This window comes from Eleutherodactylus coqui, chromosome 9 (assembly GCF_035609145.1).
Source record: "Eleutherodactylus coqui strain aEleCoq1 chromosome 9, aEleCoq1.hap1, whole genome shotgun sequence".
NCBI lineage: Eukaryota > Metazoa > Chordata > Amphibia > Anura > Eleutherodactylidae > Eleutherodactylus > Eleutherodactylus coqui.
In genome coordinates this window covers 109,076,418-109,091,334 of record NC_089845.1, presented here as the reverse complement: position 1 = coordinate 109,091,334, position 14,917 = coordinate 109,076,418, and the positions used below count along the sequence as shown (strand labels likewise).

The following is a 14,917-nucleotide window of genomic DNA, read 5'->3' as shown; positions in this document are numbered from 1 at the left end:
GCATGCGCGGACGTGTTACCATAGCAACGGACGGTGCGCCGACTGCTGACAGACATGTCAGGGGGCACGGGGCGGGGACGGGGGACGGTCACCTGCCAGCCTGCGGCAAGCTGAACATGGAGGACTCCCGAGCAGAGGAGAGCGGACAGGACGAGGCTGAGGGCGAGGATGGAGAGGAGGAGGAGGCGGGGCCTGTCAGACCCTCCATGCTGGACATCCAGGTGTGTGCCGCTCCCCTGGCGGCGGGGCCTGTCAGACCCTCCATGCTGGACATCCAGGTGTGTGCCGCTCCCCTGGCTGCACTTGGCCTCTTTGCAGTTTTTCCTGTAGCATCGTTCTCTGTGCTAAATGCACAACTTGCCAATAAATGTCACATGGTACATGTTACCATAGAGACCTGTGGGGGGCGCACCTCGGGGGTCCGCAGGTCGTCACCCTGCCTGGCCATGACCCATCACAGCTGGCCAGGGCTGGTATAACTATCGGTGGCTCGTTTCACCCCCCCTCAGTGATGCGCTGTGACGTCCCCCATGTTCTAGCCATCTTTGGGGGTCCTAGCGGCAAGACCCCGATAATTAGCAATTTCAGATATTTGCTATAATGGAAGGAGCAAGGAAAACCGTAATGAGAGCAAAGCGGGTGAAACTGCAGCAAATATGACCAAACCAGAGGAGAGCGCAGGCCGCGGTTACATAAGACCGCAGAATACCCCAAAAATGCTGATTTCTGTGAGAGGTGGAGGAGCCGCTGCATGACTCCAGTGATGTAGTGCGATATAACCAGGAGCCAAGCAGTTATGCAGAATACCACAAGATGGCGCTCAGGACGGGGGTTGCTTTTTGGCTGTAGAAGTCGTGTTTTTAGATCATTGGAAAAAAGAGGTTTCTACAACTCCGGTAATATATTTTACTGGTGCTTTTGCATCCTAAAGAGTTTCCGCATGCGGTTAGGCGGCTTCACACGGGTGTAAGCATATCGACGCGGTGGGTATTGTATTTTTGCGCATGTTTGCGTATTTTACTGTACTTCTTGCACACGTATGCCTTGCATGTTTGCACACATAAAAACACTTGAGCACGCTCCTTCTGATTTCAGTGGGCAAGTTAGTTTAATTATTTTAATGCTATTTTCCTGCGCAATACGCATGAAAATAGGACTTGCTGCAGGTTTTTTTTGCGTTATTGCAATGCATGCGCTAAAAACGCACATGACCAAACTCGCTGAAACCAATGGGTTCTGTTCCCTGTGTATTGCACTTACACATTTTGCATGCATAATACACAGCCAAATGAGTTTGTGTGAATGAGCCCTTAGACGAACTTCACACTGGGGAGTGCGATATGGGGGGTGTGAATTCCGCCCCCGTATCATGCTCCTCACCGTGTGAATTCCCAGGAGTTTTCATATCAAAACAGCCTCGCATCACTTGGGGAAATAAGCAATCCTGGTATTACTGTATCTTGACGCCACTGGAAACTAGGGGTTTGACAGGAGGAACGCCCCTCCCACACTCCTAGCTTCCGATTGGCGGAAGATTTTAAGGTCCTAGAAGGTCAGTGAGCCTTAGTATGTTAGCCGCCGCTGATGTGCTGCACCCCTGTGACCCGGGTCACTATCACAGACCCTGCACTGTTGCCTCCCTGTGGCAGTCCACCGCCGCTGTAGCCTCCCTTCAGTACTGATGCACTCAGCCGTGTGCCCAGCGCTGCTGTGTGATGCGCCGACTCTCAGTGTCTCTGCAGCCCCCACCTCCGGCCAGTGGCCTCCCAGAAGCCAGCCGCGATTTGGATGTGAAATGGGTGGGGGTGGGGGATTGCCGCTGTGTGAGCCGTGCAGTCCTCAGGGAGTGTGTGGCCGGCGGATGAGAGTGTATATCCCCCCCATCCTCTGTATTCCCTGAACCCGACCGCGATGATCGAGTGAGATGGGGATAGGGGGCAGCCAACTGCTGCGTTTCTGTCGCTTCAGGGCGCATTTACCTCCCTGCTTTGAAACCCCCGCTGTGCTGCCAAACTTACGGCAGTTCCGACTTCAGGATTACTGGCGGGGAAGCCCTTGCTACAGATGGCCTTGCTGTATGCCTTCTGCTTTTGGGGCTGCTGTATCGCTTTTCTGTACATCCCTACTGCCCTTCCAGAACCTGTAGCCTAAGCACCTCTGGACCCAATCAGGTACAGGGGGCGTCACCCTGTCAATCTTGACTCCACCAGGAGTTCCTGGTGGTGTCAAGATACACTAATGCCGCAATCCTCTGCCGCATCTGTGTGCTTCTACCCTTAGGCCTCTTACCTCGGGCGAGTTTTGTGCATTGCGAGACTCTCAAAACTCGCATGAATATGAACTCCATTCTTTTGAATGGAGTCATACACATGAGCGATGCGTTACCTTACAGCGATACTGCGAGGAAGAAAATCGCGGTATGTTCTATTTTTTTCACGTTCTTCGGAACGCATCACCCATTGATTTTAGTGGAACCTTAAATGCATCACATGGCTCTCACATGCTGTGCATTGTGCCTGCGAGGTCTCCTATTGAAATCAATGGGAAACCCTTCCGCTATCATGTGTGAAACGTACATAAAAAATAAGGGAGATGGAATAATGCCTCTACAGCGCCACCTATTGGAAGGCAGCATTCCTTCAAGCCATAGTTAGACTCTTTATACAAGCCTTGTAACAATGGCTAGGAATTAAAAGCAAAGCCAGACTCCATGTACAGACAGCTGTTTCAGGGTATTTGCCCTTCATCAGTGTACAGTAGGAGTCTGGCTTTGCGAATGAGAGGCCTGGGACAGGGGTCTCCTTAGGGAGAGCACCTAGACAGTGAGTGAGGAGACTCAAAAGGCCATTCATGCTCCTCTGGGTAATATGCAAATAAGGTAATATGCAAATCACCATCTAAGTGCTCTCCCTAAGGAGAAAAGATAGTGTTTCTGACTTGCATAAGAGGATCGGAATTTCATTGAAGCAATGCGAGGCGTGTTTGTCTAAATATCGCCTTGCGTCCGCGGGTAAAATACACATTGATGAGTGTGATATCAGGCCCAGTTTCTTCGCTCGCTCGCGTGCAGTTAGCCCTTGGTAGCCTCAGTTAGCGTGGCTTTACGCAGGCAGATTATTCTGGCCGTCAATGATCGATGGTTGACAGTATAATATGTTATTAAGCGCTCGTTACTGCTGTTTACATGTGACAGATCCAGATCGCTCGTCCCCCATGTAGTTTGCACCTGTTGGCAGTACAACCGCTGTTTACACGAGGAGATGTGCTGTCGACGAACAAGGGTTTTTTTCACTCACAAATAATGCGATCAGCAAACAAAAACAAACACTTGCTTATTTTTGGCTGATCGTAAAATTACTTCATGATCAGAACCGAACGTTTGTTTGCCCAGTCGTTGACCCATATGATTAGAACTTAAGTCACGTTAGCGACCTTCATGCAGCGTGAATACTGCCCAAGTTGAAATTGTTCTTTCAGTGTGGTTTCATGCAAGGCATTTTGGAAAAACGCCATTGCAAGTTTTGATTCAGTTTTTTCGATCCAAAGCTAGAAGTACTTTCCAAAACAATGGGACTTCTACTTCTGCTTCCTGCTGGATCTGCTTCTGACTTTGGCTCAAAAAACTGCATCAAAATCTGCAGTGGTGTTTTTTTGTGTTTTTTTTTTTTTTTTATTCCGTGTGTGACCACCCCAAAGGAAACCCAGCAAAAAAATTATCTTTGAGAGGTGGTAGATGCATATCAGAAGATCTCACCATTCCACCATGAGATCATCGAGTCAGTGACTTTCCTAATCAGGGGGATGCAGCACTGTATAGGGGCCACACTTGGTTGTGTTCATATTTCCGTTTGTAGGGTTTAATCATATACTTGGTAGGATGGCTACAGGAATGGAAAAGATCTGGAAAAGCAAGGATATTAGCTTTGCAACAAAAAACAGACTGGTCGATGCAATCGTCTTTCCCATAACGACGTATGGCTGCGAAAGTTGGATACTCAGGAAAACAGACAGAAGGTAAATTGATGCGTTTGAACTTTGGTGCTGGAGGAGAATGATACGGATAGCATGGACCGCCAGGACAATGAACAAGGTAGTGTTAGATGGCGGCAAACCGAAAATATCACTAGAGGGCAAAATCATCAAACAGCGGCTCTCTTTTTTTGGCCACATGATGAGCGCTAACTCGCTGGGAACAGTACTGATTCTTGGCAAGGTCAGTGGGAAGAGAAGATCAGGACGACAAAGAACAAGATGGATAGATACAATCAAGGCCACCGCAAACATGTCAATCGCTGAACTGAAAGAAGCCATGAAAGACAGGAATGCGTGGAGAATAGAGATGAGCGAACATACTCGTTTCGAGTAATTACTCGATCGAGCACCGCGATTTTCGAGTACTTCCGTACTTGGATGAAAAGATTCGGGGGGCGGAGGGAAGGGGGTAAGCGTGGCGGTGCGGGGGGTAGCAGCGGGGAACAGGGGGGAGCCCTCTCTCTCCCTCTCCCCGCTGCAACCCCCCACTCACCCACGGCGCCCCCTGAATCTTTTCACCCGAGTACGGAAGTACTCGAAAATCGCGGCGCTCGGGCGAAAAAGGGGCGTGGCCAAGTAGGTTCGCTCATCTGTAGTGGAGAACATTGATCCATAGAGTGACTGAAGGTCGGATGCGACTGAACGGATAATATTCAGTCATCATCATGGGTTTTGTCTGAAATGCAGTAATAAAAGGCACAGTTTGTTGCACTAATTTCTCCCAGTAAAATGATGAGAACCAAGTGTTACCCATTAGAGCCAATAGGTTCCTTTTGGATGCCACTGGTTTACATCATTTTGACAGATCTGATGTGTTGTTTTATTTTCATTCTTCTGTTCCATAATGGTACTGAAAAATGGAAATCTGGACAGAGCCTTCTAGAAATCTGATCCCACATTCCCAGTAAAGTCCTGTTCATGTAATTATCTCTTAGAGATTTCCACTATTAGAAATTGTTATCAGTGCTCTGCAAGCGGTGTGGGTGCGCTTGGAACTTGTGAAGGCCTGGGCTCATGTACTTTGCCAGTATAGTGAGATATCCAGCTAAAGCGGACATGTGGGAGGAGCTTTGTCAATCAGCATCTCCAGGAATGTTGTTTGCAATGCTGATTGGCTGAGAGCGGATGACCGGTGGAGCTGGCAGGCGTATACCTCCCCATACTTTAGTTGTCAGAGCTATGGTGAAGGCAACTGGTTTGTGGCATCTTTTGAATGTCCTTGTGTATTGTTTGTCTGTAACTTCTTTAGTTCTTGCCATTTTGAGTCTTCTGTCTTTCTGTGCAGTTGGCCTTGGAACGTTTATGTGCGGATGGATATGGAGAGCAGCCATCAGAATCCGACCTGCATATTTCCTTGGAAAATAGCCAGGAAGATTCACTTGAAAGGTAGATACAACATCCAGCCAATGTGTATACAGTGCATATAAAAAGGCTACACACTCCTGCTTAATGCCAGATTTATGTCATGTTAAAGGGGTTGTCCCGCGCCGAAACGGGTTTTTTTTTTTTTTTTTTAACCCCCCCCCCCCCGTTCGGCGCGAGACAACCCCGAAGCAGGGGTTAAAAAAAACAAACCGCTCAGCGCTTACCTGAATCCCGGCGGTCCGGCGTCTTCATACTTACCTGCTGAAGATGGCCGCCGGGGTCTGCTTCCTCCGTGGACCGCAGCTCTTCTGTGCGGTCCATTGCCGATTCCAGCCTCCTGATTGGCTGGAATCGGCACGTGACGGGGCGGAGCTACACGGAGCCGGCATTCTGCACGAGCGGCTCCATTGAAGAGAGCAGAAGACCCGGACTGCGCAAGCGCGGCTAATTTGGCCATCGGAGGGCAAAAATTAGTCAGCACCATGGAGACGAGGACGCTAGCAACGGAGCAGGTAAGTAAAAAACTTTTGATAACTTCTGTATGGCTCATAATTAATGCACAATGTACATTACAAAGTGCATTAATATGGCCATACAGAAGTGTATAGACCCACTTGCTGCCGCGGGACAACCCCTTTAAAGTCTGACAAAGATGAATGACTTCAGATTTATTTCCAGCTGCAATGTGACCCATTATCTGTACATTTACAGTGAACAACAATCTGAAAACCTTTAGGGTGAAAAAAAAATAACAAAACTAAAATAATGTGCTTGCATAAGGCCAGTCTCACACACCTGGATTTACATTGCGGATTCCTCGATCATGTGATCCATGGTTATATGCAGATCAATCAAATACATAGGATTACACAATTCCACTCATATTAGCGAATCGAAATTGCATAATTCGCTCGTGGAAAATAAAATGCAGCACATTCTATTTTACTGCGGAATCCCATTGTGCTGTATGGTCGTAGATATTCCACAGCCCATACCCAATTACAGTACATATGGGCTGCGGGTACCCATGCCATCGCTAAGCGACAGCGTGGGAAATAAAAACAAAAACAAAAGATGTGCTGCACATAAGCTCCTGCGTGCGTACACGGTCATGCGCAATACAATTACGCGCCATACGCAGGGTCACCGCCGGGCTCCCAGCCAAAACCCACTGCAGGCCTCCTGCTGCAGAATCCGATCTGGTCGTGTGAGCCTGGCCTTAGGGTGACTACCCACTACAGTTTTTTTTTCACTGCGAAATTCGCAGCGGTTTTTCTTCTGCAGGGGTCTATGGGATTTGTAATGTTAAAATCGCGATTTCACGGTAAATTGCGATTTTGCGCGATCGCGATTTTAACATTACAAGTCCCATAGACCCCTGCAGAAAAAAAACGCTGCGTATTTCGCAGTGAAAAAAAACTGTAGTGGGTAGTCACCCTAAGGCCTCATGTCCACGGGGAAAATCGGGCCCGCTACGGATTCTACATGTAGAATCTGCAGCGGGTCCCTCCTGCCCCGCGGACATGAGCGCTGAAAATAACAATAAATGAGAATAAACTTACCTCCCATCCGCTCCGTTTCTTCTCTTCGCGGCGGCGTCATCTTCTCTCGTCGCGGCCGGATCTTCATTCTTCGGCTCGGCGGATGTGCATGATGACGTCGGTGACGTGCCCCGCGCATGCGCCGGGCCGAAGCAAAATGATCCGGCCGCGACTGAGAGAAGATGGCGCGGCGCCGAAGAGAAGAACCGGAGCGTGTAAGTAAAATATGATTTTTGTGTCCCGCGGATCCGGACGGCTTCCATAGGCTTCAATAGAAGCCCGCGGGAGCCGTCCCCGCGGGAGACCCGCATGAAAATGGAGCATGGTCCGGATTTTTTCATGCTCCATTTTTTTTAAAATCCCTTTTAGTGACGATCCGCGGGTATTTATCTACCCGCGGGGGGTCAATGCATCCCTATGGGGTGCGGATCCGCGCGCGGGAGAAGAGTTAAAATCCGCTGCGGATTTTAATTCTTATTTTCCCCGTGGACATGAGCCCTAAGTGTGAACATCTTATATTTGGGGATGTGGTTGTGTTTAGAATTAGCTAAGCACATTCAAACTCATGATGAATAGTAGTCAGCACTCCACTGCCATTATTTACAGGGATTCTGGTTTACCCCATATAAAGTTCAGCTCTTCTAGGAGGATTTTCCTCACATTTTCCTAGTTGCGTTTTTCAGCACAAGCCGTGGTCTGTAAAGCGCTTACAATACATCGAAGGGATCTGATTGTTGCAAGGAATCGGTCAGGAGAAGGGGACCAAAGAATTTCCAAGGCATTATATATACGATGGAACACAGTGAAGATGGTTATCAAGAAGTGGATTACATTTGGCAAAACAGTGACCCTACCAAGAACAACATCCCTCAAAAATTGATTAAAAGACCAGAAGAGAATTGGTCTGTAAGGCCTCCTGCAGACGAACGGGTCGGATCCTGCTGTGAGAATTCTCCCAGCAGGATGCGAGCCGTGCCCCGCAGTGACCACCGCGGCTCACCTGCTCTGCTGGCTCCTCCGCTCTACGTCCGGCTGCCGCACAGCCGGCACATGCGCTGAGCAGAGCCAGTACGTCACTAGTGGCGTTTCTGTGCGGGCCTCTGCGAGGCTCGCACAGAAATAGGACATGCCGCGATTTGTTTACCGCGCGAGTTTTCGCACAGTCAAATCGCAGTTGTCTGCATAGGATTGCATTACCTAATGCAATCCTATGGCAGCGGGCACAGGTGAAAATTCCGCAGAATTTCCGGCTGTGTGCATTTGGCCTTAGGCTGCCAAGAGGCCCACAGGAACATTCAAGGAGCTGCAGGACATTTTTGCAAGTACTGGTTGTGTAGTGCATGTGACAACCATCTCCCGTATTCTTCATATGTCCTGTTGGGTGGGGTGGCAAGATGGAAGCATTATCTAACAGAGAAAAATATCCAAGCCCGGCTATGTTTTGCCAAAACCTTCATCAAGTCTACCAAAGGTATGTGGAGAACGTATTATGATCTGCTGAGACCAAGGTTGAATTTTTTTAGCCATACTTCCAATAGGTATGCTTGGTACAAAGCCAACACGGCGCATCACCAAAAGAACACCATGCCCACCGTGAAGATAGTGGAGGCAGCATTAAGCTTTGGGGATGGTTTTGTCCTGCGGGAACTGGGGCTTTAGTAGAGGTGTAGGGAATTATGAACCGTTCCAAATACCAGTCCATCTTATCTCTGAACCTTCAGGTCTCTGCTAAAAAGCTGAAGATGAGGAATTTCACCTTTCGGTAGGACAACGACCCAAAGCATACCTCCAAGTTAACAAACGAATGACTTCACCAAAAGAAGAACAAAGTTTTGGAATGGCCAAGCCAGAGCCCAGACCTGAATCCCGTTGAAGATCTGTGGGTTGACCTGAAGAGGGCAGTTCATACAGGATGTCTTCACAATCTGACACATTTGGAGCGCTTTTGCAAGGAAGATGGCCAAGTCCAGAAGTGCCATGCTGATGGATACCTACCCAAAAAGACTGAATGCTGTCATAAAGTCAAACGGTACATCAACAAAGTATTAGTTAAAGGGTGTTTGTTCTTTAATCGAATTGTACCGATAACAGGTCACATTGAAGGTGGAAACAAAATCTGAAATAATTAATCTTTGTCAGATTCTTTTAACAAGACAAAAACATGGCATTTTAACACTGGTTTGTAGGCTTTACTTAAGCTTTATGTGCATCACATGAGTAAACCACACAAACCAGCACTATTCTCAGTCACGTTGTCCGCAACATTGCTAATGTGAACCAATCAGAGCAGCATTTAGCTCGTTAGGCTGCTCACACACAGCAGCACGGCAAAGTGCCGTGATTTTACCTTCGTTTTCGTCCGCAGCTCCCTGCGCCAACAGCGGGTTTAGCACACTTCATCATTGATGAGGTGTGCTAAACACAAAAATAGAACAGACTCGGCTGGAAAATTGTTGCACTTTCCAGCGCATGTCTGAGAGGCTCCATTGTAGACAATGGGAGCCTCTGACAGCATTAAACACTGAAAAATAATGGCTGTGTGAGAAAGGCTGAAGACTACTGTTTCACTACCAGTACACAGTGTGCATCAGGTAGTCAGAGAAGCAGTATGACCGTTTTAGTTTGTCCAGGACAGGATGGTTGCTTTGTGATTCTCATTGGCCTCTGTGCCAGGTATAACTGGCTTGTTGTGTTACTCCTGCTGTCTTGTATTCTTCAGTATTGATCTGACCTGTCAGGGCACGACTTTCTAACTTCAAATCTTTGGATTTCCCACAAGCTCAGTCCTATTCACTTGAATAGTAATGTGTTTGCAGTACCATTCTGAGCCACTACACGCTGTATGGAGCTATACTATTTCCAGCACACAGCAGCTCCAGCAAACAGTTGTTTAATGGGAATGCCATGTGTTTGACCTCACATATCTGATATTGATGACCTATCCTGAGCATAGCTTATCCATACTATAGTCACAAAAAGCCATAAAAGCTGCATTGTCATTGGACAAAAACTGGAGCTCACGGTCAGGACTCAGTAGTCTATAGAAACACACAGGAAAAAAAAAGCCATGGAAGGACTGAACCTCAATAACCAGGCAAAGCATGGCAGGATGATTGATGCCGCCTTCAAGACATAGTTACCTGGCGCCATTGTACAAACCAGAAGAGGTGGCCATGGATTGCAACAGCAGGCTTGATTTGAAGCAAAAGGAGAAAGTGTCCAGTAGCCTACCTTAGGGCTAATGCCCACGCACGGATTATCGCTGCGGAAATTGCAGCCACACACCCACCGTGAATTCCGCAACAATGTCCGTCTATAGACATGCTGTGTTAAACGATTCTCCCCTGTCCACGAGCGGAAATCGGCTGCGATTTTCTTTTTTTCCAATTTTTCCGGTCGCAGTCAATGGAAGCCGTCCGTCCAATGACGCTTCCGCTGTGAGCACAGAGGACTACCGTGAGAATCCGCATCACCGCCCAGCAGCGGCGCGTCATGCTCTGCACTGCGCATACTCGCTGGACGAGACACTCTCACCGCGGATTCAGACAGGTGAGTATAGGGTCTCTAGGGGGTGACGGGTCTGATTCCGATGCGATATTTCGCAGGAAGAATCTGACCCAGCCGTGGGTATGAGCCCTTAGGAAAAAAAATAACAGTTTAACCGATGGGTTCTTCTTCATAAAAAAGTCTAGTGATTGTAAATACACAATGTTACCAGTCTCGTACTGATCCTGCTTAACAACATGTGTTAGGCATGTGCCCACGCAGAAGTTACATATTCTTGCACATATACAAATCAATTAGGAAAAGTGGGCACGACTACTGAGTCAGACTGAGTGACTCAATTCTGAGGACTTTCTGCCTCGTTTGTTGATTAATCTGACGCACACCACAAGGGGTGGAGATACTGACGCAGTATGGAGTGCTGGTAGTAATATACCACCCACATTATGGCAGTGTTAGATTGTCCTTTGTTGTCCCCTATTCAATCTGATAGTGGAAAATGTGCTGTTGCCGTAGACAGACGTGATTAATACACTGACATATAATAAAATGTAACACTTCAGTCCCTATATATTTACTATAGATAGAAGTGATAATTGCTTTATAACATATTATAGAATTGAATGATACCTTTTTCTTTTTATCATTAGTTTTTCTAGATTTCATTCTCCTGGTAAAATAGTGAATGAGCTTTTTAAGGAAGCGAAGGAGCATGGAGCAATCTCCGTAGAAGAAGCCAGCAAATTGTCAGAAGAACTTTTCAAACCAAGGGTATGTGTGTTACTTTACAGTGAAGTCCATTTAGTGGAATGTTAAAGGAGTTGTCTCACGCCGAAACGTTTTTTTTTTTTATTCAATAGGACCCCCGTTCGGCGCGAGACAAACCCAATGCATGTGTTAAAAAAAAAAAAACGGGTAGTACTTACCCGAATCCCCGCGCTGCGGCGACTTCTTCCTTCTTCTTACTTACCTTAGTAAGATGGCCGCCGGGATCTTCACTGTGAGGTCCATTGCCGATTCCAGCCTCCTGATTGGCTGGAATCGGCACACGTGACGGGGCGGAGCTACGCGATGACGCGTAGAAGGGGGCGGAGCCCGAACTCCGCTCGTGCCGAGACCCAAGAGAAGGGAGAAGACCGGACTGCGCAAGCGCGTCTAAAATCGCCAGAAGAGGCGATTTTAGACGGATCCATGGAGACGAGGACGCTAGCAACGGAACAGGTAAGTGAATAACTTCTGTATGGCTCATAATTAATGCACGATGTACATTACAAAGTGCATTAATATGGCCATACAGAAGTGCATAACCCCACATGCTTTCATGAGATAACCCCTTTAAATAGAAAGGTTTTCTGCTCTTTCTATTGTGACCACCAGAGTTGACGGTCTTGGGGTATGTTCATACAGTTGATTCCGCCTCTAAAACCATGGCAGAGATCCGTAGCTAAGCTGTATATTTCTGTCAAATATATTGCCCACGGATATCGCAACATCTGCATGGGGAATTTCCAGCAGGATTCTGCGTGGATCCACATTCAGGAGTGACATGTCGGTTCTTAACGTGGATCCATGCAGAATCGCATCCAGATCCCTGTGCACAGGCAGTAATGTAATACGGTGTAAAGACACACTGTTTGACATTACATTACAGCAAGACTTCCCTAATGGGATCAAAATAGATGTTAAAAACAAGTTGTGATGAAATAAGATAAGAAAAATATACAATAAACAGTAATTTTATTCTTGTTTTTTTAAATAAAGAATATTTACCGGAAGAAATATACACATCATGGGAATCCCTGAACTCGTTCTAACCCATGAAATAAAGTTATTTGGTCAATTATGGTAAGCAGCATAAAGAGAAAACTATGGCAGTATTGTATCTTACATGCATTCTGCCATTATACATCATGTAAATTAAACATTAAAGGGTTATTCCGGCATTTTTTGAACTGAAGACTAATCCTCTGGATAGGTCAACCTCTGCCCGTAACGAGGAGCAGGAGGTGTAATAGAAGCGCAGCGCTACCATGGATTTCAATGGCAGTAAAGCCAGCGATCCATCTTCTTCCCCTGCCCGCTGTTGACGAAGTTTAGCCCCACTACACTGACAGTGGGCTGAACGATCATCTGATGGACGGGGATCCTGAGCGGTGGATCCCTAACCATCAGCTATTGGATAGGTCATTGGTTGAAAAATGACTGGAATACCACTTTAAGAAATATGTAATCCAAAATAATAATAAAAAAAAAAAATCTACAAGTCATCCTACATAAATAAGGCACCAGACAGCTATATACAGTAGAAATAAAAATGTAATGGCTGATAGAACGTAGTGACGCAATAACAAAAATAATTCTGTGTCCCAAAGGCCAAAATTGGATCAGTCCTTAAGGGGCTAAGTAAAACAAAAGCAATTACCGTCCATCAGGGGATTATATATAACTTGTATAGTTCCTATTAGTCATCATAGCTCAACTTTAACGCTTATGCACACTGCCACATTAGGGCACTGTGTATGTGCTATAATATGTAGAAGTCTATGAGTTCTCTGCTGTACCTTCGATTTAATGGGGAGACATATGGAGTTTTTTTTTGGATGCTCCATATGTATGGCGGTATTCTTCCTAGAGAGGTGCATTCTAGAAGTGAAATACTTAGATGTTAGTTTGCATGAGCACTTTTTTATTTGAGCTTTCTGTCCAATCAGAATGATCAACTTATCACCTTGGGTCCAGCTGCAGAAATCACCAGCTTATCGCTAGGGGGCTGTCACACATTTCACTTCAAGGGAAATATTGTATTTTATGGCCTCCAGTAGTCAGCCAAGTGAATCAGCAGCAATCTAATAAATGGAAATTCAAGGTGAAAGAAAACAATCTTGTAATGAGCTATATTGTAGTACATGCTGACATTGTAATTAGAATGTGATTTGTTTATTAGACTCAGTTGCATGACTGTATGCGGGTTACGCCTGAGATTCTTAGTTGCAAGAGGATCAGGTACACGACATTGGACGTGGAACATGTGAATGTTCCTGGAATCTTATAGTCCTGTTGTGTGTTGGGGATTTGTATCCTGTCCGCAGTCAGTACATGTGAGCAAGTCTTGCAGCTCCTTACATTGCAGGGATAAGTTCCATAAGCACCGCTCCTCAGAACGGACACAAGATAGTGTCCTAATAAAAGAACCAATTACGTCACTCCAGGCAAAGATGGGAGAAAACCTGTCTATTACTAATCAGGGAAGGTGGAGGCACCCCTACCTAGAAGCAGGGTAGGCGCCCTAATAAGGACAGCCCCACTTTCTTCATCTGGTTATCCCTGATTAGGAACCCGGAGAGATGCACCAAACACAAGACACAAAGCTGCTCACACTTATACACAGAGCAGGACGGTTCATACACCACATTTATGACCATCTATACAGACCCAACTGAACACGTCGCTGTTCATACACACACACCTCAGCTAATGCATACCACATAGAACAAAAACCCCACTCAGAACTCGCATGCAACCTGCTAGTAAACTATAGCTAGTCTAAGTGTCCTCACACCAAGGGGAAAGCCACCATGTTGACATAAAGGGAACAGTGTCAGGAATAGCCCATCTGACTACACTCGACATCAGACGTCTGGAGGCCGCGCCTGTCAGAGGAGGGAAAGGAGGTCAAATAAGATGCAGACGGGGACTACAGGTGTCCTGACTGTCCTCAGGGAAGGTGAAAGAGACACTTTATACTAACAGGCATAACAACCAGCTCTGAGTGGGAATAGTACAGAATGAGTAAAAAGAGTAAAATAACCAGCATCCTCTGACCAGAGGAGCTGGAATTTATATGCAGCAGACCAGCGGGGATTGGCTGGCTGGAGAATTATACACTCAGCCTGCTTAATTATCCCACAGCTGAAAAGGTGTGCTCCTGGAAACCCATAGTACTACAGATCCCAGGTGCACAACCTAACAGCCGACTTCACATGGGCAAAAAAATCACGCTAGATTTGTGCGTTGTGAGAATCGCAGCACCCATTGCTTTTAATGGGGCCGACAGCAGCTCCTGAAGTCTCCCATTGAAAACAATGGGAGAAACTCCATGATCCTCCTCCGCGGTTGACAGCCACGGCAGGGGATTGCTTCTTCCCTGAAGTGATGCGAGTTTATTTTGACATGAAAACGCCTTGCATCTACCGGGAATTCACATGTTGGTGAGCGCTATATGGGGGTGTGATTCAAGGCCCCATATCGCGCTAGTCAGTATGAAGTTAGCCTAAGACTGTGCTAGTGTGATTCCTAAACAGCGAATGTGTACTAATGGTTTGTGTTTCTTTTCTTCAAGTCTTTTTCCGGTGGAGGTTACAAACTGGGTGATTCATCAATAAAACAATCTGAATACATTCATGGGGACGAGCTCTTTCCTGTAGGACCAGATGTAAGAGGTTTCATCTTATAGTTTCATAATAAATTATCTTTAG

The 14,917-nt window shown here is 46.6% G+C and overlaps 1 protein-coding gene across 2 annotated transcripts in view; it reads left to right on the top strand.

Annotated features, from left to right (window-relative positions):
• The first annotated feature begins 253 nt into the window (after positions 1-253).
• UBXN2B (UBX domain protein 2B) overlaps positions 254-14,917 on the top strand; it is a 28,351-nt gene continuing 13,687 nt past the window's right edge. For both annotated transcript variants that reach the window (XM_066578301.1, XM_066578300.1), the window contains exons 1-4: positions 254-278; positions 5,318-5,418; positions 11,093-11,213; positions 14,782-14,874. In XM_066578301.1, coding sequence (XP_066434398.1) covers positions 264-278; positions 5,318-5,418; positions 11,093-11,213; positions 14,782-14,874 — 330 coding nt within the window. In that variant the 5' untranslated portion in view covers positions 254-263. The remainder of the gene's footprint in view (positions 279-5,317; positions 5,419-11,092; positions 11,214-14,781; positions 14,875-14,917) is intronic.